This window comes from Nansenia antarctica (genome assembly GCF_963989245.1).
Source record: "Nansenia antarctica genome assembly, chromosome: 7".
Classification (NCBI taxonomy): domain Eukaryota; kingdom Metazoa; phylum Chordata; class Actinopteri; order Argentiniformes; family Microstomatidae; genus Nansenia; species Nansenia antarctica.
The window spans coordinates 1,273,087-1,300,586 of NC_137677.1; the positions used below are offsets into that span (position 1 = coordinate 1,273,087).

Genomic DNA, 27,500 nt, shown 5'->3' on the forward strand with positions numbered 1-27,500 from the left:
AGACCACTGGAGGGGAACCAATAGGGCACGTCCGCTCATTTTTGCCACTCAAAAGGGCATTTTTGGCACTTAAGACAGATGTTTTTCAACTGTGGGGGCACCAGGAGGGGCGGTCGCCCCCCCCCTGAGTCCGCCAGTGGTCTGGAGCGCGTTTTGAAAAAGTCCGGAGCATCATCAGCCTTTTGCTCTGGCTTCAGTTCGGCTCTGGTAGGCCAGTTATTAAGTCCAGTTATTAAGAAAATGTGAATCTGATTTCATAATGAGGACATGCATACGATTAGTAGTTTTATGTTCACAAGATGTGTTGATGACATGTTAATTTAAAATGGTTTTAGCTTTCCACTCAACCCTGATCCAAGGTTCACAATTCACATTATGTGAAATGTGAGATGTTTATTCTAACTCAGCAAGCATGTTATCTCTGAGTTGTTGACAGGCGGCGTTTGCAGCAACAGGTGTCAGGTTAGGAGACGGGGATGGAAGTGGCGCTGGCTGTGTCCATCCTGCAGATAATTCAATAATTCAATGCGCACGGAGAGAATGATCACACACACTGCCTCGTGACAGGGCTTCTACTGGAGGTGCTGCAACCTCCCTAGAGAAGGGTAACAAACATGTTAGAATGTGACGTTAGAATTATAAGGTTCTATCTCCATTTTTGGTCAACATTTAGTTTTTTTACATAATCGGATCCATTAGGTGTTTATTAATGCCTGTGTGGTGTTATTTTTAAAATGTTGACATTTTTGAGTTAGTAATTAATAAAATACAAAGGTTCCATCTCACAAAACATAATGGAATGTAAAAACGTTGACGCTCAATATCTCTGAACTGCCCTAAACGGAGATAGGACCTTATCATTCTAAGATCACGATATATCTTTGGTGGTTGAAAGTTAACTGAGTGAGTCCCAGTTTATATGAGCCCCCTGTTCCGAGTTTGTGCATCGTCTCTGACTTGTAATACATTCACAACCTTCTCCTTCTGTGTGTTTTCCTCTGGACCAAAGAAACTGGTCAGGGGTGCAAAATTGTCACCTTTCTGCTAAGTTAGACGTTTTTATCTCACAATATGTCATCCATGTGAGTGGTGTAGATCTGCAAAATAAATACTTTGGGTGGAGAGGGGGGGTCTAAGTCTCATCCAAGTCACATGATGCGCGAGCTAACTAATCTCCCTGTTTGCTAAACTCTGCTGCTATTGAAATAACTTTTAGCTTCAGGGAGCTAGGTACAATTCCAGACAGCGTGGAGAAACACAGTCACAGTAAACTGTTTTCGAAGTAATTCTGCAGGTGTTGAGGTCAGGGCTGCCGCTACTTACACATGCATCATTGTTAGACCATCCTTAGTGCTAGCGGTATCTATTTAAGTTTTGCCTGAGAAGAGGCTGTCCATTAAGTTAAAGTCATCCCCTCATTTATCTTTGCAACAGACATCTCAGATATAGACGTGACATAGACATCTCAGATATAGACGTGAAATAGACATCTTAGATATAGACGTGAAATAGACATCTCAGATATAGACGTGAAACTTCATTAAGGCTCAGCAGTTGTGCTTACTGAGTTACTTAGAGTTGCCGTCTAATGATCACAAGGTTGGCAGATCAGCGGTTCGAGCCCCGGCTGGCCACATGTCGAAGTCAAATTGCTCCCAATTTGCTCCCAAATTGCTCCCAAATTGTTCCCGCATGGCAGTTTGCCGCCATTGGTGTGTGAATGTGTGTGTGAATGGGTGAATGAGAGGCCGTTGTAAAACGCTTTGGAGCACCAAAAAAAACAATATATATATAGGCTATATACAGTAAGTGCAGTCCATTTACCATTTACTCTGCCAGCATACTGTACAGTAGTTCTCTAACAGAACACCTACATATGTACATATCTACGTACATATGTAAGTCTACATACACACCTACATATGTAAGTAATTTTCTGTGGGGGAGCTGGATAGGCTCTTTAATTTATTATTTTGAAGGACATGACCTCCGCTGTCTTCATTCCTGTCAGTGAGAATGGAAATGTGCAGCTAGCAGAGAGTGCTAATATTCCAGACGACACAAGTACAGTATGTGTGCGGCTCAAACACCCCTCGTTGAGACTGACAAAACAACACTGAGAGGTTTCTTTCTTGAGATGCCCCCTGCTGTTTTCCAGAGGTGATTTATGGGTCATGTTTACCTGGCTCGGATTCGCTTTATTCAGCCGTATAAACACAAAGGTTTCAGTCAAAAATATACTATTAAATATACTATGCCTCTAGTTCCTTACCTCTTCTTATCCACCTCATTTTTCTGGTTTTCTGCTCGAAATGACATGCCCACAGTGAATATAGAATATCTCCACAATCACAAGGGCCTTCATAATGATCTTGTTATCAAATGAAAGCTAACACCTGTGGGGTGGCTGTAGAAGTGTCAGAATCAAAATCTATGTTACTGTGTCAGAGCAAATAGAGCTAGAACATTATAAAACATCTCAAATTCAGATCGAGTAAACTCTTTATATCACTTCGGATGCCGATGGGGGTCCGTTGGCTCCTATGAGGTTAAATGCTGATGTCTCAAGCCTCCAAGGATTCCTTCTCTGATGCCCTATAGAGAGGAGGCACAACAGCAACAACAACAACAACAACAACAATTAAACGTTACTTATCCTCCCATACTGATATACTTATAAAAAATATAAATAAATCTACATCTCTTTATTTATGTAAACCAGCTCTTTCCCTTCTTGTTTTTTTAGTTTTTTTTTCTTTCCTAGCACCAGGGGCGCCACCCCTCCTAAATGTCGTTGTTTGGTACCTGTACTATAGCAATGACAATAAAGACCATTCATTCATTCATTCATTCATCATCATTCATTCATTCATTCATTCATTCATACTGAACTTATACATCTCAGAAAGGAGCCTCTCTATTCCATCCTGTGTAACTGATGCCCTGGCCTGATCACCTTTAGGAAACCCCTCATAAACACTCCGCAGTGAAGGTCACGTCATCTGCACCCTGCGTCTCTCTGCTTCTCACTGTCCTCCTTTTTCAATTTGTTTTGGTGTCGATATCAGAAAGGTGTTGTCATGTCAGGGCCCCCTGTGACAGGGAAACATAATCCTGTTGTCCGATTCCAACTCAAGGAGCTGAATACGTCTCACGTCTCACGTCACGTCGCCGAGGCTGCAGAGTATTAATATGTTCATGCTGTGGACAGAGCCAACAAGATACATATTTATTACCGTGATTTGATGAACACATTCCCCCTCTGCCCTCCCCCCAGCCTGTGAAAGATAACTGCCCTCTCCTCAGTCTGTGAAGGATAACTGCCCTCCCCCAGTCTGTGAAGGATAACTGCCCCCCTCCCCTCAGTCTGTGAAGGATAACTGCCCTCTCCTCAGTCTGTCAAGGATAACTGCCCTCTCTCCCCAGTCTGTGAAGGATAACTGCCCTCTCCCCAGTCTGTGAAGGATAACTGCCCTCTCCCCAGTCTGTGAAGGATAACTGCCCCCCCCCCAGTCTGTGAAGGATAACTGCCCTCTCCTCAGCCTGTGAAGGATAACTGCCCTCCCCCAGTCTGTGAAGGATAACTGCCCCCCCTCCCCCCAGCCTGTGAAGGATAACTGCCCTCCCCTCAGTCTGTGAAGGATAACTGCCCTCCTCTCCTCAGTCTGTGAAGGATAACTGCCCTCCCCCCAGTCTGTGAAGGATAACTGCCCCTCTCCTCAGTCTGTGAAGGATACCTTCCCTCTCCCCAGTCTGTGAAGGATAACTGCCCTCTCCTCAGTCTGTGAAGGATAACTGCCCTCTCCCCAGTCTGTGAAGGATAACTGCCCCTCTCCTCAGTCTGTGAAGGATACCTGCCCTCTCCCCAGTCTGTGAAGGATAACTGCCCCTCCACTCAGTCTGTGAAGGATAACTGCCCTCCCCCCAGTCTGTGAAGGATAACTGCCCTCTCCTCAGTCTGTGAAGGATAACTGCCCTCTCCTCAGTCTGTGAAGGATAACTGCCCTCTCCTCAGTCTGTGAAGGATAACTGCCCTCCCCTCAGTCTGTGAAGGATAACTGCCCTCTCCTCAGTCTGAAGGATAACTGCCCTCCCCAGTCTGTGAAGGATAACTGCCCTCTCCTCAGTCTGTGAAGGATGCCTGCCCTCTCCTCAGTCTGTGAAGGATGCCTGCCCTCCTCTCCTCAGTCTGTGAAGGATAACTGCCCTCTCCTCAGTCTGTGAAGGATAACTGACCTCTCCAGTCTGTGAAGGATAACTGCCCCCCCCTCCCCCCCGCTGCATGGCAGAGGCTGTGAGCATCTACATACTGTATAATCAGTATAATCAGCTTCCCAGCGTATGGATATGGTACCGCTTAGAGTACAGTATATTACATTTCAAATAAAAAATGAAATATGTAATTGGTTCAACTGATGCAATTGACCCGCATTTGGTAGCTTGAGTTAACCTGTAAACCTGTCAATACGCAGGCATAAGGAGACCTTAACGGCAGAGAACAAGGATCAAAATAAATCAATGACCAGGGGATCAGGGAGAAGGGATAAGGCAGAGAGCGCTGTCTGATAACGATTGACGATAGAGAAATAAATGTGATCTCCCACAATTCAGACCTGGGCCTTTTCCTTTCAGCCTATTAGACGATCTTAGCGGGTCGATGCCAATCAATGTGTTACAGGTGATTAGAGACAGGCTAACGGTACACAACATATCGGTGTTTGTTTGTCTTGTGGTTCGTGATGAACCCTAGAAAGAGGTCAGGAGTAGAGGAGTGTGTCTCTCTCTCTACGTCTCACTCTGATGAAGCTGTAGCCTGGCAACCTAGCCTGGCTAATTCTTCCTAAAAGGTCATTGCCATGAGCATCTATTTTTCGCTATGGATTTTTTTTGTCTTTAGGGCCAGTGTCCTCAAGAGTTGTGTGACCACGTGTGTGTGTGTGCTATTAACCGCCGGTTGGGTCTGGTACGTCAGTCTGACGCTGTAGCAGCGGCTCAGTAATCGTGGTAGACGTGTGGCGTTTAACTCTTTATCTCTGTGCGTTTGCGTGTGTTGCTGCTGCTGCTGCTGCTGCTCTCTGCGCTAGCCGCGCGGCGGTGTGGAGCAGAGACGTTAGCGAAGCTCGTTGCCAGAATGCCACTGGCGCCCGTTGACCTTAAGGTCAATCTGGCAGCAGGTTTTGAGTTTTGACAGGTGCAGCCAACTGTAGAGAGAGGAGAGCGCCCGCGGGTGCTCCATGTGTCCCGTCAATGTTCGTTAGTCTAATAAACTAGCGTACTATCACACGCCTGTGTCTTTTATTAACAGGGCGAACCAATGACAAATTGTTGTTTGTTGTGCTGGGGAAGCTGTGACTGTCTTCAGAACCTGCCTCTTTACATCACAACGTGGGTCTTCCCAGTAACGATGCTGAAAGGCAAATGCCACTGTCATCGCACATTACCCCTCCCCCTCACACACGCATGCACGCACGCCATGCACACCATGCACGCAAGCACGCACGCACAAACCCACGCACGCACGCACGCACGCACTCACACACACCATGCACGCACGCTCACACACACACACACGCACGCACTTACACACACACTTACACACACACACACACGCAACCACGCCTGCACGCACTTACACACACACACACACACACACACACACACACACACACTCTCACCCCCCTCTGAGAGTAGAGCTGCAATTGGCCATCTCCGTGTCTGATGACATTGACATTTAGCGAGGGATGTTTTAAACTGGGTTTGACCTCGTGGAGGATGAGGAGGGTCACAAATGCACAAAAACCCACGTGAAGAGGATGTGAGGAAGACCACATTACCACAGCATGTGAATGTTAAAGTGAGGCTCTCCATGACAGCTGCTCGATGGGGTACTTCTTTACATCATAAAGAATCCCCTCGTGTATGAGCACACTGAGGATGGACCTGGTTAATTGGTTGGATTACAGATGTAGTACAGTGACCCTGAGAAGAATGTTTGTGTACTCCACATTGTATGATGATGTTACATCAACGTTGACATTTTAGCCTACATATTCTTATGGGAGGCTTTTTTCTGGGGAGTACGTGTGGAAGCCAAACATTTGATAACTTAACGTCGTGCTCATTTAAGACATATCGTGAGTTTAGAATGATAAGGTTCTATCTCCGTTTAGAGCAGTTCAGAGATATTGAGCGTCAACGTTTTTACATTCCATTATGTTTTGTGAGATGGAACCTTTGTATTTTATTAATTACTATCTAAAAAATTTCAACATTTTAGAAATAACAACACACAGGCATTAATAAACACCTAATGGATCAGATTATATAAAAAACTACATTTTAACCCAAAAAATGTTTTTCTGTCTATATTTTTTCTATCCCCATGTACCTTACAGGGGATCTTCTGTAAAAAATAAAAGATAACAAATAAAAAACTAATGAAAAAGCAAAACTCCCACAACATGTTCTCTACATTCACTTCTTTCTGAAAGACAAGCTTATGATAAATGCAGTGAGATGAACAGCAACTGTAGTTGCAGCTTCTGAAACACTATCGCCCATCCTCTCTGAGGTGATTTGAGGGAGAGGGTGGTGAGGACTCTATCCATAGTCATCCATAGGTTATTGGTCTTGTGCTGCCTTGCCTCTTGTGACCCTACAGTGAAAACAACTTTATGACTGGAGAAGGTTTCCTGCCTGTTGTGTTTCTGTCTCTATTCAAACTGGTAATTTGGGGGAATTTCTACTACCTTCAACGCATGCTTTATACATACGGCATACGCCCTGATCTGTGATTTAAGCTTCACTTAGAAAAAAATCCTTTGTTCTAGACTCTGGAGGACTTTGGCAGGAGTGCGATACTAAGCACTGCCCCTTGAAGGAGAGAGAGAGAGAGAGGGAGTGGAGAACTGATCCATATGATACACAGAGCAGAAACGTCTGTATACCAGTCTAATGCACTTTATCTGTGAATGTGAGATAGTTCAAAAAAACAGCTGGGGGTCTCGCCAACATTTTTCAGAGGAGAGACATCTTTAATCATATTTAATGTTCCTTATCTGGAACTATTTTTAAGTAGAGTGCTGCTGATACCCTCAAATGCATGACTGTACTGAGGCGGGAGAGGATTGTTTTTAATATGGATGTATGGAGATAGTCACATTGCTTTGGTGCCGCTTGCTTCTGTCTGATTGTGTCTCTCAGTGCCACAGAGACTCGGAGAGAGAGAGAGCGGAGAGAGAGAGAGAGAGAGAGAGAGAGAGAGAGAGAGAGAGAGAGAGAGAGAGAGAGAGAGAGAGAGAGAGCGGGAGAGAAGATTAGACGTCGGCTGTGTGTTTAACTTGTGATCCTTCCATGACCACAGCTGGTGAGATGGGCTGATACGGGCGGTTAGGCGGCTAGGCCCACGGGCGCGAAGCTCTACGGACACTTAGCTGTTACCTCAGACTGAGCTAGGAGCAGGGGGGAGTTTGGAGACAACACGTGACGTTAGAATTATAAGGTTCTATCTCCATTTTTTGTCATAATTGAGTTTTTGACATAATCTGATCCGTTAGGTGTTTATTAATGCCTGTGTGGTGTTATTTTTAAAATGTTTACATTTTTGAGTTAGTAATTAATAAAATACAAAGGTTCCATCTCACAGAACATAATGGAATGTAAAAACTTTGACGCTCAATATCTCGGAACTGCCTTAAACGGAGATAGAACCTTATCGTTCTAAACTCACGAACATCCAAGGTCATAGCGTGAGTAGGAGGCTAAAAATGAGACTGAGAATTTTAGAGCGTTTCCTAGCATAGGGGGTTTTCCCCAAGCCTGCTGTAAGAATCTTCCCCCCCTTTGTGGTTTGAAATGCAAAGTTAACAGATTGACTCAGGCCCTTGAGGTCTGCCTAGTCTCTCCTAATCTATTTTAATGTGTCAAAAAAGCCTTTCTTGGGAATCTCTGAGAAATTTCACACTTAAGTTGTTTGCAAAGTCAGTATGAATTAGAGTGGCGGGGAGGAAAGTTTTTGAAAGCACAATTGTGTGTGTGTGCGTGTGTGTGCGTGTGTGCGTGTGTGTGTGTGTGTGCGTGTGTGTGTGTGTGTGTGTGTGAGTGTGCGCGTGAGAGAGAGTAGTATGTGTTCTGTGTGCATGTGCGTGAGAGAGAGTCTATGTTTCTCTATAGGGAAATGCTCAAGGTCCCGCAACCCCCAAAATATCAGTCTATCAGTCAAAATATCAGCATATTCATATAGTATAATATATACATATCAGTCTCATATAGTATAATATATAAATATCAGTCTCATATAGTATAATATCTAAATATCAGTCTCATATAGTATCATATATAAATATCAGTCTCGGGGGCTTTTAGAAAAAAGGCCAGAAACACAATTGAGGAAAAACAACGGCCCCCCTCAGGGGAGTAAGACAGTTGCCAGGTTGACGATCATTAGACAGAGAGATGTTCATTAGACAGAGAGATGGTGTAAAACATCACATGATGTTTACCTGTGTGCGTGATCCCTAGGTAATCCCCCTGAATTTGGATTCCCTGATTTATGACTGAAATCATTAAATCATTACAGCAACTCAGTCATAATTCATAGTGGGTCACATACATGTATACTGTAACCTGCCTATAAATGGCAGACAGATTGGATGGCTGGTGTACCTACAGTATCTTTTAAAGGTCTTAAAGGTTTTAAAGGTTAAATCTGTTTTGTTACATCAATGTTTGGACTTTTAAATGAATGATATCTGGCCATTGATTCTTGAAGAATAGAAGTTTGAACGCCTCATGAGTTTAGTTCAGTTGTCTCACCTCATCAGAACCCAACATATGAGCTTGATTTCCTCCAGTGTTTGTAAACAATGCATTTGTAAAATAGGAAATGATAAATGGACTGCACTTATATAGCGCCTTTCTTGCTGCTCCAAAGCTGCTCCAAAGCGCTTTACAACGGCCTCTCATTCACCCGTTCACACACACATTCACACACCAATGGTGGCAAGCTACCATGCAAGGTGCCGGCCGGCCCCGCTCACTGGGAGCAATTTGGGGTTCAGTGTCTTGCCCAAGGACACTTCGACATGTGGCCAGCCGGGGCTCGAACCGCCGATCTGCCGACCTTGCGATCATTAGACGGCGACTCTACCTCCTGAGACACAGCCGCCCCTTTGTAAACAAATACTATAAAGCGGTAAAACATGACAACTATCATTTTGATCTGATGGAGGGTCAGCCCTTATATCCATAGCTCAGTGAGTATGAGAGAGGTTTTCTCCTGCTCCGTCCCTCAGCTGTTTACCCAGAAAGTGGGAGGGTGGGAGACGCATTGTTGTTGTTTGAATTACAGATCGCACGTTTAAAGGGATCGTCTGTGAGGTGATTTTTTTTTTTTTGGAACAGAATAATTTCACATTGAACAGTGGCTGGACGCTCACAGCCCCGTGTTACCCTCGTAGTTATATAAATAACGCTAGTTTACTCCCTGGCTGCTGCAGTGCGTTCCCCTGGGACCCAGAAGCAGAGATGATGTGATGAGATGTAGCATGTTAGAGGGAATATCTGTAGGCTAAAGACATATCCAGGCTTTTCTTCTCTGTTTTCTGTTTGCATAAAGAGGCAGTGATACAGGATGTGTGTTTCTTCCTCAAACCAAATCTGAAACATGAAAAACTCCCAGCTCTCATTGGCCATCAGACTGCCTCTTGGTCTCACCGTGATCCGGATTTGTCTTGTCATAATTTTTTTTTTTTTAAGATGCTATCCTTAAAGGATAGTTCATGTTTGTGTTTTTCAATGTTAGACCTCATTTTACACTTATAGGAGTATTGTAGGCTCATCCAGACACTTTATATATGTGTCTGAATGAGCCTAAGACATTCCAAGTAATTGGAAAACGAGGTCTAACATTAAACAACCTGAACCGTCCCTTTAAACTTTCAGTTGTAATGGGGGTGATGGGATAATGAAGCAGTGGTCCTCAGTCATTCTTAGGTGCTGTGTTGTAAAGCTACTAGATGTCTGGTCCCAGACAGGAAGTGTCTCAATGAGAAGCGCTGCCCTCAGCGTTTGCGTTATGTCACGTTGATCGATCGAGCCTTCATCACTTCAGACATCTCCTGGTAGAACAGTAACCTGAAGTCATTCCATCTGATTCCTTTAATCGGTGTCATATGTTCCTGAGAGGGCACAGCACAGTGGTGGGCATAAACCAGTTTGATGAAACGACCACAGTGCGACACAGTATGTTGGACTGATGGGCTTTTAATGGTCATTAGAACATGTGACTGTCTTCAAAAATGGCCTGTGATTGGCCAGTTGATTGAGGAAATGATTGATATATCAATCTAACGTAGTCATGTGGTCTGTTTGTGACTGGATCAGGCCGAGTGGCGTTATGAGTGACCATCTAGTACTGTTCGTGACGTTAGAATTATAAGGTTCTATCTCCATTTTGTCAAAATTAAGTTTTCTACATAATCTGATCCATTAGGTGTTTATTAATGCCTGTGTGGTGTTATTTTTTAAATGTTTACATTTTTGAGTTGGCAATTCATAAAATACAAAGGTTCCATCTCACAAAACATAATGGAATGCAAAAACTTTGAGGCTCAATATCTCTGAACTGCCCTAAATGGAGAGATAGAACCATTCTAAGCTCACATGTTCTCAAGAGTTATGAGCCATTCCGCATTGAATTAGGCCCATGTGTGTGTTTACTTGGATGGTTCACGCCTGGTACTGGTGATCTGGCATGATAGAGATGAAGAACGTGACCTTCCCGCAACTTATATAAAGAATATTTAACATTAGAATAATTTTCACTCTCTGTAACTTTTGCAGATCGGTATCCTGGTTGCGGTTTCACCACCTCATAAAGGATTGCATTTGTTCTCTTAATCTAATTGGTGGAAAATGCGCCGTGACATTGTAATTATTTTGAGGGGTCCATTTGCATTTCAAGTGCTCTGCTAAGTAAATGTTAGGTTTTAAGGCCTTTATAGATAAATTAATAATCTAGAGTATTTAAAAACCATGAAACATTTAAATTGAGTAATATCACTCCCTGAAGGGTATAGTTGTGATTTTTTTCCCCCCCATACATATGCAGACAGACACACATTTTAATAAACATCAGCACTAATCACTGAAACAGAAATTGGGGGTTAAAAGCGTGAAATATATATCTGGGACTTTTTATACGGTTTCCTTCAGGGCTTCTCCTTTGCTGGGGTCTTGGGTTTAGATTAGTTTGGGTTTCAGTCAGATGTGAGCCAGAGGTGTGTGTGTGTGTGTGTGTGTGTGTGTCTCTGCTGAAAACACGTGAGTCTCTCTCTCTTTTATCAGGATAGCAGAATGTTTTGTGGATCTCATCCTTCATCATTGGCACAATTAAATTCCTTATCGATTCCTATTTCCTACATTCTAGAATGTTCAAGATGGAACATAACATACTGTAGCTAATAAGACTGACATTATTTAATTTGGCAGTTCGTTCTGGAGTTATTTGGAAGACATCTATCTCAGCTGGCTAAAATAATATTGTCAATTCCCTTAAAGGATCTGAAGACTGTGTTATTTTTTTGCTGCTCCATTAATACAGTAAAATTAGTAATTGATTCTCCTCTTTTTTGTCCTTTAGGCAGTAAGCTAATAAGACCAACCAAGGTTAATGACACTTTTTAGGTCGTCTGAGGATTTGACACCGATAAGCACACAGAAGGTTCTAGATGCCAAACTTAGTTGTGTCTGAGACACTCAGGCCCTGAAATACTCTAACATAGGAGATCACCTTCAACACCAAGCCTGTACAGGTACTGTATTGCGACGTTAGAATTATAAGGTTCTATCTCCATTTTTGTCAAAATTTAGTTTTTTTACATAATCTGACCCATTAGGTGTTTATTAATGCCCGTGTGGTGTTATTTTTAAAATGTTGACATTTTTCAGTCAGTAATTCATAAAATACAAAGGTTCCATCTCACAAAACATAACGGAATGTAAAAACGTTGACGCTCAATGTCTCTGAACTGCCCTAAACGGAGATGGAACCTTATCATTCTAAGCTCACTGTATGTCAGGGGAATTTAAACCCACTTCATCTCCTCCTACCCAATTAGTCCCGTCACGTTAATAGACCCCTCGAAGACCTCCGCGAAGGGTCACTCAAAAAGATTGAAATTGGACATCTGACCAGAGTGTTCTGTGTGGTTATATTCAAAGCGTTAGATTGAGCCACAGAGCTGCTCAGAGCTCCTGAGAATCCTGGTCGGTCCACGACGGCCTCTTCCCTCTTCCCAGGAACACCGACCCCACAAATCTCTCTGATTTACCGCCTCCCCCCGCACAGCCAGCCAGAGTCAGCAGAAGTGTCCTGGGCTGTGCCATTGCCAGCCCACCCTCTTGGCGTCCTACACCAAACAATTTATCCCCTCTCTCTCTCTCTCTCTCTATTCTTTATTAGCCCTGGTTTATGGCTGTGCTGCGGTCAGGACAGTGGGGGCCTCTGCTGTCGAGGTAGCCTAGCGATCGATACTTCGGAGGCAGGCAGGATAATTACTTGACTGTAAGCCACACCTGTCAATAAATACCTCCGGGGTCTGAACGCTTGGCTCCGAGGTTTCACCGGGACTTCGAGTCACTTCAATAACCTAGTTTTCCTCATGCAAACCCGATACATGGCTTTTCACATGAATGTGCTACTGTTGGTTTATGGTGTTTATGTTTAGGTTGGGGCGTTTAAGTCAGAAGGGGCTTTTCATTTGCCTTCTGTAGAATGAGACAACTAAGTTGACACTAGAACAGCCATGAGGGGTAATTTTGACCCCTGTGAGTAAAGAAACATGTTCTATCTTTGCACTCGATCAAATTTCAGGACCCTCCTCTCATGACTTTTCCTAGATATGTGCGTTCTACCACCCCAGTATCCTTACATTTTCAAGATCACATCAGGATAAGCTAGTATGAAGCTATTTAGCAGTTTTTCTGTGTAGGAGGAATCAGGCTAATTTACAAGCGGGCCAACTAGTGGTCGTTGTGTGTAAATAGCAGCATGAGCATTTTAAAGAGGGGCGGCTCTTATAGTAGGTAAAAAAAGGCACGGCTGTTCTAGTGTTAAACCGTTGGTGCTGAGCCCCCACCTAGTCATGGCCCTGATGTGTGTGGTCAACCACTGAGTTCACTCCACTGAAAATAGATCGTCACTCAAGTAGGTGGAGCCGATATCTGCTATGTGCTACGTGAACTAAGGGGTGGCTGTGGTGCAGGAGGTAGAGCCGCTGTCTAATGATCGCAAGGTTGTCAGATCGGCGGTTCGAGCCCCGGCAGGCCACTTGTCGAAGGGGAAGACACTGATCCCCAAAATTTCTCACAGTGAGCGGGCCGGCGCCTTGCATGGTAGCTTGCCGCCATTGGTGTGTGAATGTGTGTGTGAATGGGTGAATGAGAGGCCGTTGTAAAGAGCTTTGGATAAAGGCGCTATATAAGTGCAGTCCATTTAACTAAAGGAAAATGAGTCAAAGTTGAGCAGAGGTTTTACATTCAACACTGTTATTTCCTTTGTTTCCAGAACTCTGCAACTCTCCCGGCAGTAACCAGTCCCAACGCCCCCGTCACCGGCTACAAGCGCATGGTCATCCCCTCCCAGCCGCCCATGACCGCCACCAAGAAGTCCACCCCCAAAGCCCCGGCTGCCCCGGCCGCCTCCTCCACCCCCCCCTCCTCCGCCAGCCCCGTGGCCCGGCCTCTGTTCCAGACGGCCCCTCAGCCCGTCCCGGCCTCCTACGCCACGGCCTCCACCCCCAGCCAGCCCACCTTCAATGTCCAGGTGAGGTCCGCCCAGCCGGGCCCCCAGCACCAAGCCCCGGGGGCCCAGCAGCAGTTCGCCCAGCAGCCGATCCGGAGCCCCGCCCAGGTGCAGTACATGCCCGCCCAGCCCAGAGGCCCGGACTTCGCCTACGGACCTCCGCAGCCCGGCTTCGCCCAAGCGCCCCAGGCCATCTACCAGGACCAGCACTACCCCGGAGCAGGGGGGCAAGGCCTGGCCTACGGGGGAGCCCAAGGTTTCCAACACCCTGCCCAAGGTTTCCAACAACACCCGGGACCTAAGAAGACGTACATCACAGACCCGCCGCCCAGCCTAGCCCCCTACACTGCTGGCCCCATGGTCCCACAGAAGGTAAGGATAGTTAACATCACGTGAGCTTAGAATGATAAGGTTCTATCTCTGTTTAGAATGATAAGGTTCTATCTCTGTTTAGAATGATAAGGTTCTATCTCTGTTTAGAATGATAAGGTTCTATCTCCGTTTAGAATGATAAGGTTCTATCTCTGTTTAGAATGATAAGGTTCTATCTCCGTTTAGGGTAGTTCAGAGATATTGACCGTCAAAGTTTTTACATTCCATTATGTTTTGTGAGATGGAACCTTTGTATTTTATGAATTACTAACTAAAAAATGTCAACATTTAAAAAAAATAACACCACACAGGCATTAATAAACATCTAATGGATCAGATTATGTAAAAAAACTACATTTTGACAAACATTGAGATAGAACCTTATCATTCTAACGTCACGAACATCGAATGAGACCCACTGTATAATACGACTGATGCATCACCTCACATGAATACATTAATGACTGATTTATTAGGAGTTGTTATCACGTCTTAGTTGTTAGTTAAATGTCACCAAACACAACATGTATTATATTACGGTATATTTCCAGCTGGTGATGAAAATGTGCCGCCATCTTTATCAAATAGACGAGGATTCCCTTCTTGGTTCATTGCTCAGCTCATACATTTATGCATGATGAGGAATATGTTGAAAGGCATTTAAACTGTGTGTGTGTGCGTGTGCGCGTGTGTGTGTGTGTGTGTGTGTGTGTGTGTGCGCGTGTGTGTGTGTGAGTGTGCGCGCGTGTGTGTGTGTGTGTGTGTGTGTGTGTGCGCGCGTGTGTGTGGTTTGTATGTCTAAGTGTGTGCGAGTTTGTTTGTGCTTTAATTGCTTCAGATGGCAATGCAACAGGGAGGCTCTTACGTCCTTGGTTGAAATGCTCAGAATAAACAGTTGTTTTAACCTTTATGAATTTTTAAAAGATCTTTTCTGTAGGGCTTTCCACCATCTGATTTCATTTGTCTTACAAAAGGCAGTGTGTGTGTGTGTGTTTGTGTTTCACCTGCACATCTAAGCTCTGCCTCTCTTTCTCTACACTTCTGCTTTCATTTTACTCTGGAATATGATACACAATTGATTCTATGTAACTGCTTATTAAGGAGTGGGATGCAATCGTCTATAGATTGAGCGTAATTGTGTTTCTGTTCACTGTAGATTTGAAATATATTGTTAGATCATAGAATTTTCTCGTAGTAGTAATAATAGATAAAGCTGACAAAAAGAATCACCCCTATGGAAGAACGTCCTGGGGTGTGTGAGGGAATCATAATCGGCGATCGGAAGTGTTATATTTACAGGAGATTAGTTAGTATTACTCAAAACAGCACAGAACAACGTACTGATATGTAGTTCAAGTACTGGAATATTTCTGTCTTTGCCTTCAGCGGAACTTCTAGGTCATCTCATTTGATGTTCAACATTCTACAAAGGAACACATTCCTTACCTCGGGGCTTTTGAAAAACAAGTTTTTAATCTTTCCAAGAATATCTGGTCTTTTAAGATGTTGTAACGTTGTGGTAGGATGAGCAGGACACAGGTGCGTTGCATATGAAGGAGGCAGGTGAGGAGGCAGTGATACCGGATGAACGCCTGCTGCTGTTAAATGGTAAATGGACTGCACTTATATAACGCCTTTTCTGCTGCTCCAAAGCTGCTCCAAAGCACTTTACAACGGCCTCTCATTCACCCATTCACACACACATTCACACACCAATGGCGGCAAGCTGCCATGCAAGGCGCCGGCTCGCTCACTGGGAGCAATTTGTGGGTTCAGTGTCTTGCCCAAGGACACTTCGACACGTGGCCAGCCGGGGCTCGAACCGCCGATCTGCCAACCTTGTGATCATTAGGCGGCGACTCTACCTCCTGAGACACAGCCGCCCCATGTCTGGTTCTTCTGTAAGGTTCTGGTAGGATGGAGGAGGCAGGCGGGTAGGCAGCGATACCAAACAAAAGATCTTTACTAGAAAGTAGAGTAGGCCAATGGGAAACAAACAAAACTCAAAAACAAAAGGGAAAGCACGAGTGTACTGTACAAAAACACAGTACTCGTTAATATTTAATGGCTTACTTCTCATCTCAGGTGACCAACACACGGCGAACACACAGTGAAGAGGCAGCGGGGAGGGGAGGGAAGGGAGGGTACGTAAAGCAGGAGTGACAATTAAACACAGGTGCAGGTGATTAGCCGATTAGTCCATGAGTGAGGCGGCACAGTGGGTGGCCGGAGGGAGAGAGAGACACCTAGCACTGTGGAGGGTGACCCCCGCCCCCCCATCCGTAACACGAATTCCTCCAGGATAAAAGACATTGAGTCACATTACAGTAATGCAATACTCTGATGTTGCTGTATATCAGTGATGTTATTTCAAGTGACAGACAGGGTCAGAGCTTTCTGTTCAAGGGAAGGTTCTTTTTCACTGTTGTTGACAACAGTTCCTGGATTAACCTCTGTAGCTGTATATAAACCATAGGGTGAGACCACAATTTATTTGATTCACAAAAATGGGACATGGACATGGAATCATCTTTGACATCCATTTGTAGTCCTTAGCAGAAGGGATCGGGTCAAGTCGAGACGATACGGGTAGTTTCAGTTAGAACCACAGTAGCCCGTGGAGACGGATCAGAAGGCGTCATCGAGGCTCAGAATAGCGTATACCACAGAGACAGCTATTGTAGTTTCAACACATCCTAGCCGTCGACAATCTCTGGAAAGTACCAGGCCCTTGAGTTTCCTTTAATTCAAGGATTTTATGCTTGCACAAAATACAAACAGGCCCTCCCAGCCTATGGGAATAACTCATCAAGGACTGTATTTTACTAAATACAAATTAGATAGAACAATGCAGCCAGCATCTTTATGTACAGTATTACATTACAAAAAAAAAAAACTAATTAATTTTGTTCAAAACAAAAGTCTACATTTTGCTTGAAAAGACGTCTTCAGTCCCAGTATGGTGCATTATTAGTACAAAAGGTGGCGTTTAATAGATTTGCGAACATGCCTTTGATTTCAGATAAAAGCAAATCTCTCCCTTAGTATTTGATGTACTGTATGTATTTACTATTTATGTACGTATGTTTATGTTATCTTTCTTAAGAATATAACCCTCTTATTGTGAATACGACACATGTAGCCTACCTTTAGCATCAGCAGAGATAAAGATGCAACATCTATAATTCCTCAAGGTTTGTCCAAACCCCAAACACAGTCCACCTAGCTTTCATAAGTATCCTTGGGGCATGTTTAATTGGAGGGTGGCATGGGGTCACCGCCTCTGTGGCAATACAACACCTTTCATGTTGCGCCAGTGGTACACACACAGCAGGACTGAAGGCCTAATTGGGTCAGTGTGAATAGCTAATTAGTGTGACGCCTCTTTGCCCTGTGAGACAGTGTGTGTGTGTGCACCTGATCCCCTGACGCTTGCATGCCCCTGGCGGCTGTGTCTCAGGAGGTAGAGGAGTCGCCGCCTAATGATCACAAGGTTGGCAGATCGGCGGTTCGAGCCCCGGCTGGCCACATGTCGAAGTGTCCTTGGGCAAGACACTGAACCCCAAAAATTGCTCCCAGTGAGCGGGCCGGCGCCTTGCATGGCAGCTTGCCGCCATTGGTGTGTGAATGTGTGTGTGAATGGGTGAATGAGAGGCCGTTGTAAAGCGCTTTGGAGCAGCAAAAAAGGCGCTATATAAGTGCAGTCCATTTACCATTTACCATTTACCCAGGTCTCAGAGTTACTTTTTAGAGTCGTTATACTGTTTGGCCAATAGATATAGCCTTCAAGTAGGTGACCTTTGACCTTGTAGAGAGAGAAGACCCAAGGCCAGACATCATCAGCACGCCAAGCAAATCTGTCTTCCCTGCTTCTTCAGATGAGATAGGATGTTGTTGTGTCATACAGTAGATGACTGGTTTAATAAGATAGGGCAGGCCATGTTGTTGTATTTTAGTAGTCTATTGTAAAGTGCTTTGAGTTGCATTTCATGTACGAAAGGCGCTATATAAATAAAGCTTTACTTACTTACTTACTTACTTACTGTAGCTGTAGCATAGCTGTAACACAGTCGTCCAACTAGGAAGACAAACTGCGTGTGACTTTGTGGTGACCCGTCTCATGCCTGTCCCTCCCCTTATGTTTCACGTCCAACCCCTAACAGTCCTTTCCACCCTTTTAGCTCTAATCTTTCTTTCTGTTTATTTTCCTCCCTGCATATTGCAACGCTTTCACGCCCTGGTGCCAAAATAGAACAGAAACACACAATATAAAAGCCAGATTAGAGTGAAAGCGGAATCTGTCAACTTTGCCTTTATCATTGTCAATCTTGTTGACCCCATGTCATGACATTTTCATAACCTTACGCACACGGTGCTTAAATCTGCTTACTAAAAGTGGGCTGTGCCTCTGCTAATCTGTTGTATAAACAAACCGAAATCCTATAGCAATTTATAGGACTGCTTCACATATTATTTCTCATAATTATGAGGAAATTATGTCCATTTGCTCAGAGTTAATCATATTTTGATGAACCGTAATGCCTCAGCCCCGCACGGTAGGGGGTCTGTGATTTTGATTGAGGACTTTATTAAAGAGATCATTTCATGTAATTGAGAGTATTCATCGAAGGGCAGCGTCATTAGAAGTCTTAAATCGACTCTTGGGACCCGATGCCGTGATCCAGGCGGTGCACCTGATTGGCTGCCCGTCCCAGTCCCCTCTTCCCATTGGCTCCTCTCTGGTGTGTGAAGCGAAGGTGTAAAGAGAGAGGGGCTTTGCACATCAACAGGGCTCAAGGACACTCAATTACCCAAATCCGCCGACGACCGTTTGATCTCCATTGTAGGAAAATATTAACAGATTTCACGGCTGCCGATTGATATAACAATTTCCAACAAGTCTCTCCGTCTTTTCCCCCCAAAATTGGAGCAAGGCTTAAGCTGGATGATGACTTCTGTTATTGCCTGAGCTTGAGTGACTTTTGACAGGGGGGGGGATTATTTTGAACTGCTCAACCCCTACAGGCGGCTAAAGCCCCCTAGAAGGTCAATGATGGTTTCAGCTGTCAAACACTCACGTTAACATTTCTGACATGTCTCCCCCCTCCACCCCTCCATTGCTGGCCATTTTGCTTTCTGACCTGCACGAGAACATTTACATATGGACCTGTCAGCACCCGCCCAAAATAGACCTTTTAATGTTTCTAACCCGGCGTGATCCCGCCTTCGATCGCGAAGACGTTGCGTCATCGCTCATAACCGTGTGTGTAACAGCCTACAGCGCTGTTCACCTTTGGGAGGATGAGATGAGCCCTGGCATGTTACAGTATTAAGTGCTTCTGAAGGCTATACTGTAAATCATCTTCAGAATGAACTAATGAAAACATTAGTGAAGCAACACACAGTACAGTAGATGGAGACTGTCTGGACAAGTTAGTTGTCTGTATTACATGTTGAATGTGTGGTTAAGCGTGTACTGTGTGTTTTTATTGAGTGGAAGTAGTCAGCCTCGAGTTTAGTGATCAGTTGTGCAGTTGTGACAAACACAAATAATATCAACCAGGATGTTTCTCAAGACCGTCCTCGGGTGATTGGCCCTGGATGCGCAGACACTCAGAGCTAGCATTAGCCGCCTCACAGGTCTCTGAAAGAGCAAGCTAGCTGTAGCTGAGCTAGTATGGGGTTAGCAGCCCTGCTATAGCTAGTATGAGGTTAGCAGCCCTGCTATAAGCTAGTATGGGGTTAGCAGCCCTGCTATAAGCTAGTATGGGGTTACCGGCCCTGCTATAGATTTCCCAGAGAGCACTCTGACCCCAGTGCAGAGTTACACGTTGTGACTAAAAGTGAGAAGAGCTCAGAGTGATAAATCTGCCCTACGCCGCCAAGCCTGTCATATTATCATGGCCACACATATGGCCAATGGCCGTTTGACTTTTTGCTCATGGGGCATACTGTAGCTAGCTACTGACATCACACACATCACACATATCATATTGACTGTGACTGTGTTAACCCACCAGGGTTAGAGGCATCACCGTGCTACAAAGGCATAGGCTAAACTGGACAAAAGAAAACTCCCCGACATGTGTGGGTCAATGTGGGTCAGGAGAAGAGGGCGGGTGTGTCTTCCAGAACTTTTTTATATTTCCGGTATTATAAATACAGTGGTGAAAGAGTGTCGTTCAAGAACCCTCACAACTATGCTGCCAAGTCTGTCGTGGAGCGGAGGCTGAGCTTCGGTTTGGACTCCTCAGTGATTGATATCATAGAATTGAGTCCTTCCTTCCCCTCAGCACTCTGTATCCTCCAGTGACCTCCTAACCCAACCCATTTGTCTCAGAGAAGCGACAGGCCATTACATTGATTGGCAGCCCAGCCACATACTTTCATCTGCTTTGGCCTGTGCAAACTGTACAAACAAGCAATTTTCATTGCAGCATTTCTACCCTCAGCGACATTCTCAAAAGCTCAGACTAAGAAGAGAAGGATTCAAGTTGCCCTACTGTCTTAGTGTCTTGGGCCCCACCACTTTATGTGTATATTCCCTTACAGATGTAGATGTTTACACAGAGATTTATATTTAGCAAATCGTGAGCTTAGAATGATAAGGTTCTATCTCCGTTTAGAATGATAAGGTTCTATCTCCGTTTAGGGCAGTAACAGAGATATTGAGCGTCAAAGTTTTTACATTCCATTATGTTTTGTGAGATGGAACCTTTGTATTTTATGAATTACTAACTCAAAAATTTCAACATTTTTAAAATAACACCACACAGGCATTAATAAACACCTAATGGATCAGATTATGTAAAAAACTAAATTTTGACCAAAAATGGAGATAGAACCTTATAATTCTAACGTCACGATCTGTGAAGGGTGGAGGGTGGCTCCCAGCTGACCACCCTGCTGCTGGTGGAGGTGTGGAGGTGTGGAGGTGCGTCAGGTAGCGAATACCTGCGCTTCCATCTGACCTCTCATTTCATCCAAGCTCTAGTCAAACACGCTGGTTTCTTCTTCTTCTATTGTTTTCTATTTTTATCTTAGGTTCAAGCTCGACGTTCAGATTCTCATTGTCAGCGAAGCAATCTGAACAGAATCTAAGAATATATTTAAGCAGCGTGACAAACAAGTACAGCAGTACAGAGAGTAACTGGTGATGGTGGAGAGACCGAACCAAAGCCCTCACAGAAGCCCATGTGATGACATGATTATCATGTATTAAAGCAGTGTGGAAGGCATGTTGACATCTAATTAAATGTTTATCTCGCAGACACAGGTTTTTTACAGGGATTACCGTGTCTAATAGAACAATTAATGCAATATGGTATTATATTATAAAGTGTACTGTGTACATTAATTGGAAACTGAGTCTTTGAGCCTAGCCTCATGTCATCATGAAGGGGAGAAATCCTTGATTAAATGGTTAAGGCATCACTTGTGATCATATTCTCATTTATCTGTGTATTTTATATAACACATATCCATAGAATAATAGTTTACTGCTATATCTGGAAAGATGCTTGTGAACTCTGCTGGACTTTTCATTAGACTAGATAATGCATCGATATATAACGAATGTTAGAAGAGAAATAATAGTAATAATAGTATTATATACATTGCAAAGTACATTGAGCTCCTTGAAAAGCATAGGGAATTTGGTTCAAGCTCGGGTTCAGATCAGGCTTTGTTTAGCAGTGTGTAACACAGACAAAACTGTTACCTGCGTCTGATAATGTCTTTAAGAGAACACACATGCTGTTCCTTTAGACAGGAGAGGAAACCATCGGCACAATTCCATGTCGCTTCTATAAGAAGCCTCTAGATAACCTGTTGAACCAGAGCTGAAGTTTATTTAGTTTATTTACTTTCAGACTTTGTGAGCCACAGTTAAAGGTTGAACAACAGGAAATGGAGTATGGGGGGTGGAGGGATGTCAGCTTTTATAAAGTTTTCAGACACATTTCCTTTCATTGAGAGCTGGGGTGGGGGGGGGGCTCGGTGAGAGGGGGTTACATCTGAATGTTCGTACAAATAATTGAGATTCAATTACACACCAGAGAGAAAGGCTCCAAAGTACCATGTGTAGGTAGTAGGCTACTCTCTCCAGCCTCTGTAGCACTGGCTGCTGCTCTGCGAGGTTTTGTTCTCCCAAAGCGTAATTAAATCGGAGTGAATTTAGCACTGCATCAAAAAGTTGTGACAGTTGCTTCTGCTTGCCTGAATGATCCATGCTGCACAATTTGGGCAATCAAGTCTATTTGCAGACCTCAGTCGCTGATTTGTTGGCATGGCGTCTCTCTGGAAGCTATAATTGGGTAGTTATACAGTAGCCCTGCCAGAGAATGCAAAGAATGTCAGGTTGGTGGTCGCGCAGGATCGGCTTACTGAATGTTTGACAGAGTAAAGGTCAAAAACTTTTGATGAATTTGATGTGATCCTTAGGAGGGGTCAAGACAAAAAGGTGTATCCCGTGTCCTTATATTTCTCTCTCTCTCTCTCTTTCTCTCTCTCCCTGCGGTAACAACAGAATGCAAATCACACAAATCAGAGATACAATCAAACACAGAGAGCACATTCATTGATTCAATCTGGCTCTCTTTTTGTGTGGGTGGTCCCTGGCTGAATTGGTGCCCCCCCACACCCCACACACCCCAAAATGCTGACAGTTACTCCCGACCCGAGTCCTTCTGACTCCAATCAGCAGTTCATTTGTCAGCCATAAGCCTCTGTAGATCAGACGCGTTTGTCAGAGGACCTCTCGTAAATAATAAGGGGCCTGCCGCCCCCCTGTTCCTCCGGCTCCTCTGAGAGGCCCGGCGCGGCCAGTAAATAATGTCCTGGATCGATACCCGCCACCACAGCTCAATGGGCTCCGGCAATCTCAAACGTCTGAACGGTTTGTTTATTTTCTCGGCTTCAGAGTTCAGACCTTCGCTCTCACAAGCGACAGGCCGAGCCAGAGACTGAGATGCAGAATTATCCTGCAGAAGAAGAACTCAAGTTGTTGTGAAGTTGTGAAGCTTGTGGGGCTGTAATATATATATATATATATCATACAGTAGTCATGGGTTTGACTGGATGACATCATTGATCAGATGACATCATTCCACCCAATCATCAAGAGAGATGACGCTGGATGTTAGTTTCCTCCGATGTTCAAACTTACATCCGCATTGTGACTTGTGACTGCTTTGGAGAAACTGATCAGTGGAATAATAATGTAATTAATTCGATAAAGTAGCTTACTTTGGTTATTCAAAACAGCTCTGGGCGCTTCATTGACACCATTAAGACGATGGGTTGTGGGTATTGATCTTGGCGATCTGCTGCGCACGGAGGAGGATTTAGATGGAGATGGAGGGGCCCTGAGTCCCTCAGAGGCGCTGAGAGTGGGCAGAAATGTCTGCTCAACAGGGCCCCCTGCTGGCCATCAGGCAGTACAGCACCCTCATGTCCCTCTGAGGTCCTCATCATACCCCACTTACCCTGCTGTACGCCTGCACGTGGCCGCTTGGCTTGGCCTCTGGTCGCAGGGCGCAGCTCAAATCAGAGAGAGAGAGAGAGAGAGAGAGAGAGAGAGAGAGAGAGAGAGAGAGAGAGAGAGAGAGAGAGAGAGAGAGAGCAGTCCAGAGGCCAAGGGTACTGTGGAAGATGGAGAGGAGAGAGAGAGAGAGAGAGAGAGAGAGAGAGAGAGAGAGAGAGAGAGAGAGAGAGAGAGAGAAATATAAGGACACGGGATACACCTTTTTGTCTTGACCCCTCCTAAGGATCACATCGAATTCATCAAAAGTTTTTGACCTTTACTCTGTAAAACATTCAGTAAGCCAATCCTGCGCGACCAGTGTCCTCTACGCAACCTTTCTCTGCACGGAAGTGTTCCTGTCTCCCTCTGCCTCAAAGTACATATAAACGTGTGCAATGTTTTTCTATCATCAAGGAAGTATCCCTCAAATGTTTAGCTTCTTCTTTTTTTTGTGTGTGGAGGAGAGAGAGTCGTCCCTGTGGTGGTGTTTGGACAAGAGATAACCTTCAGGGTATCATTCAAATGAACTGTTCTTCCCCGTGTAATTGTTTGGTCAAAGGGGAGAGAAGGATGCGGACCAAATTATAGAGGCGACAGACAACACTGTGTATTACAAAAGGGAAGTGACTGATGCCAGTAAGTTGATTTTGACACTTAAACCTGGTGTGAATCCTCATTATGGTCGCCGCACGTGTTTAAATATACATCCGCACTACCGCACCAGGAAACAGCAGGAGAGAGATGTAAATTCTTACATAAACCAAGGAGACCTACTACCCCTAAAATGTAGCGTTTAGTAGCGCGTTTATGTAATTATACGTAGAGAGGAGAGGCCAAGGAAGTTTATCTCTATCTATCCCAACAATTTGTGTAGTCATCTGTAGAGTTTTTTTTTTTTTTTTTTCCGCAGATTGCTTGTGGCACCCCTGTCTGTACTCTCTCATATTTCATATTTCCACATATCTGTTTGCAGGGGGAAACGTGTCAGCTCCCGACAGATGACCTAGATTTTACACACACACACACACACACACACACACACACACACACACACACACACATTCCTACCAAAAACAGAAAAAGGCTTGTATATGTACATTAGATGTCTCCAACAGTCTGAGATCATCATCCCCTTTATATAAAAAAAAAAATCAATTTGCTGCACAGATATGGGTGGCTGTGGAAAATGTCAATTATGGAATCCCTTGATTTTTAATTATTATCTCTGTGTCTCTGTGTACAGCTACTCTGCACCACCTCTCAACATTTGACTGTTATTATTTTTCCTCTCAGCGTTTAATTAGAGCCGAAACAGCATGACCTATTTTATTTGGGAGAGAATGTATACGTTCTCTGTGTTGCTCGTCAGAAGGTGGCCTTGAGCTTAATTTGTTTGTTTTACGATAGGCCCGCTCGCTGCTGGTTTTAAATGCACTCTGGAACAACTCTGCACTGGTCCTGTGTTGTGTGTTGGTTTTCATTGGTACTCAGTGTCACAAAGGAGAGGAGTCATGAGATGAACTTCTGCCCCCCCCCCCATGCCCCCCCCATGCGTCTAAACTGGTCGTGATGACACCATCACATGTACCAACACAACAGGGACTGCTGTTGTCAAGCTCCTCTCCTCTGGGACATCCCTAGAGATGCCTCTCTCACGTGTGGTGGTTGTTGAATAGAATATGTTAGCATGCAAAGCCAACGTGTGTGTGTCCTTTCCAAGCTTTCTATGGGAGACCGTGAATATGAATAGCTTGTTGATGGGGAAACATTATAGTTACATATGGAAGCCCGGCCTACATTGTAAAGCTATCCATTGTTGGGAAAGTGGAAGTTATGCGTAATCCTTTAAATTATGCATAATCCTTAGGTTGTTTTACGACCCTAGTGTATGCATACAGTATGCACTGTGTTTATAGGTCAGATTCAAAAAGGTCAAATGGTAAACTTAATTTCTGATTGTATGCCCTCCCTGCATTAGCGACTGACTGCGAGACTGATGATCCAACAATCCATCCATTGTTTTGGTAAAAAAAAAAGAAACGTCCTCTAAGCTGCTATAATCAGTCGTTAAGTGGAGAGACAAGACACTCTGTTGTGTTTTATTATTATATAAATATCCCAATCCAATAAATATTCAATCCCGTATGAAGTGGCACAAACGGAACAACAGAGGAGGACCATTTTGCATCTATTATTATTATTCTAATAAGCCGTCTTTTTCCTACAAGTGTTTATTTCTCCCCCCTCTCCAAAAAACAATTGGAATTTATGTTAACAGCTGAACGCTTGGCAACGACGCAGGGATGTCAGATTGTGAGCTGAGCCGAGCCCCCGCGCTAACAGCTTGTGCTCTCAGCTGCAGATGTACGGCACTGACACTAAAGAGCATTTGTATTATGAAGTCCATCATCATTTAATCTGTGGATAAATGTGTCTGTGAGTGATTAACTCTTTTGTTCAGCCTTCATGCTGATCGTGCAGGAAATAGCCTCCGTTAGCTAAGCCCACGACGGTAAATAAAGACAATCTTACTTTTGTTTTAAGGTTTAAGGTGTGATGATTAAACCACTCAGGAGTGAAACATGGAGATAATGCTCCGCTGATATTGTGGCTCAGGAGACACGGATTATACTGTGGGGGTAGTATCTCGTTTTTTTTTACAAGACCCATTTTAAAGGCATATACTATGTACTAATTCCAGTTCTCTGGTCTCTGAAGCCCGTATATAACAATGTTGTTGAGCATAAGTCATTGCTGTAGAATCATTTAAATACCCTTTCACATGACTACTGTGTCAGGCGGTGGTGATAACTCCTATAAGAGACGGGAGATCCTCTGTCCAGGGAAATATAGCCCCCTGCCCAGCACTTATTGCTCACATTGGTGTGTGAATGTGTGTGTGTGAATGGGTGAATGAGAGGCCGCTGTAAAGCGCTTTGGAGCAGCAAAAAAGGCGCTGTATAAGTGCAGTCCATTTATCATTGACATCAAAGTTAGGGAGAGAAAGCCTGAGGTTGTGTTCTAGGACATATACGATACTATTACCTGTTGGAACACCGGGTAAGCAACTACCTTGACCAGACTACTCTTCCTCCTCATCAGTTCTGACAGACACAGACACACACACACACAGACACACACACAGACACACACACACAGACACACAGACACACACACACAGACACACACACACACACACACACACACACACACACACACAGACACACACACACACAGACACAGACACACACACTCACACACACACACTCACACACACACACACACACAGACACACACACACACAGAGACACACACACACCACACACTCACACACACAGACACACACACAGACACACACACTCACACACCCACACACACACACACACACACACACAGACACACACACACACAGAGACACACACACAGGGGTAGTGGTGGTCTAGTGGATAGTGAGTTGGACTTGGGATCGGAAGGTTGTGAGTTCAAATCCCGCCTGAAGCCACACCACTACTAGTGTGCCCTTGGGTAAGGCACTTAGCCCTCAGTTACTCCAGGGGGAATGTCCCTGTAATTCGTAATTGTAAGTCGCTTTGGATAAAAGCGTCTGCTAAATGACAAAATTAAAATTAAATTACACACAGACACACACACACACAGACACACACACACACACACACTCACACACAAATTCCACATCCATTGGTGAAAGGAGCTTTATTCAGAACGGTGGCCGATAGTCAGTAAGAGTTGTGTGTTGCCATGTGAACCTCTCTCTCTCTCCCCCCGCTCTGCAACATAAGG

The 27,500-nt window shown here is 44.4% G+C and overlaps 1 protein-coding gene across 1 annotated transcript in view; it reads left to right on the top strand.

Moving 5' to 3' along the window:
* lpp (LIM domain containing preferred translocation partner in lipoma) overlaps window positions 1-27,500 on the top strand; it is a gene marked incomplete at both ends in the record, with an annotated part of 142,447 nt that overhangs the window by 61,114 nt on the left and 53,833 nt on the right. Inside the window, one exon of the mRNA XM_080537296.1 lies at window positions 13,568-14,176. Within this exon, the coding sequence (XP_080393422.1) occupies window positions 13,568-14,176 (609 nt within the window). The remainder of the gene's footprint in view (window positions 1-13,567; window positions 14,177-27,500) is intronic.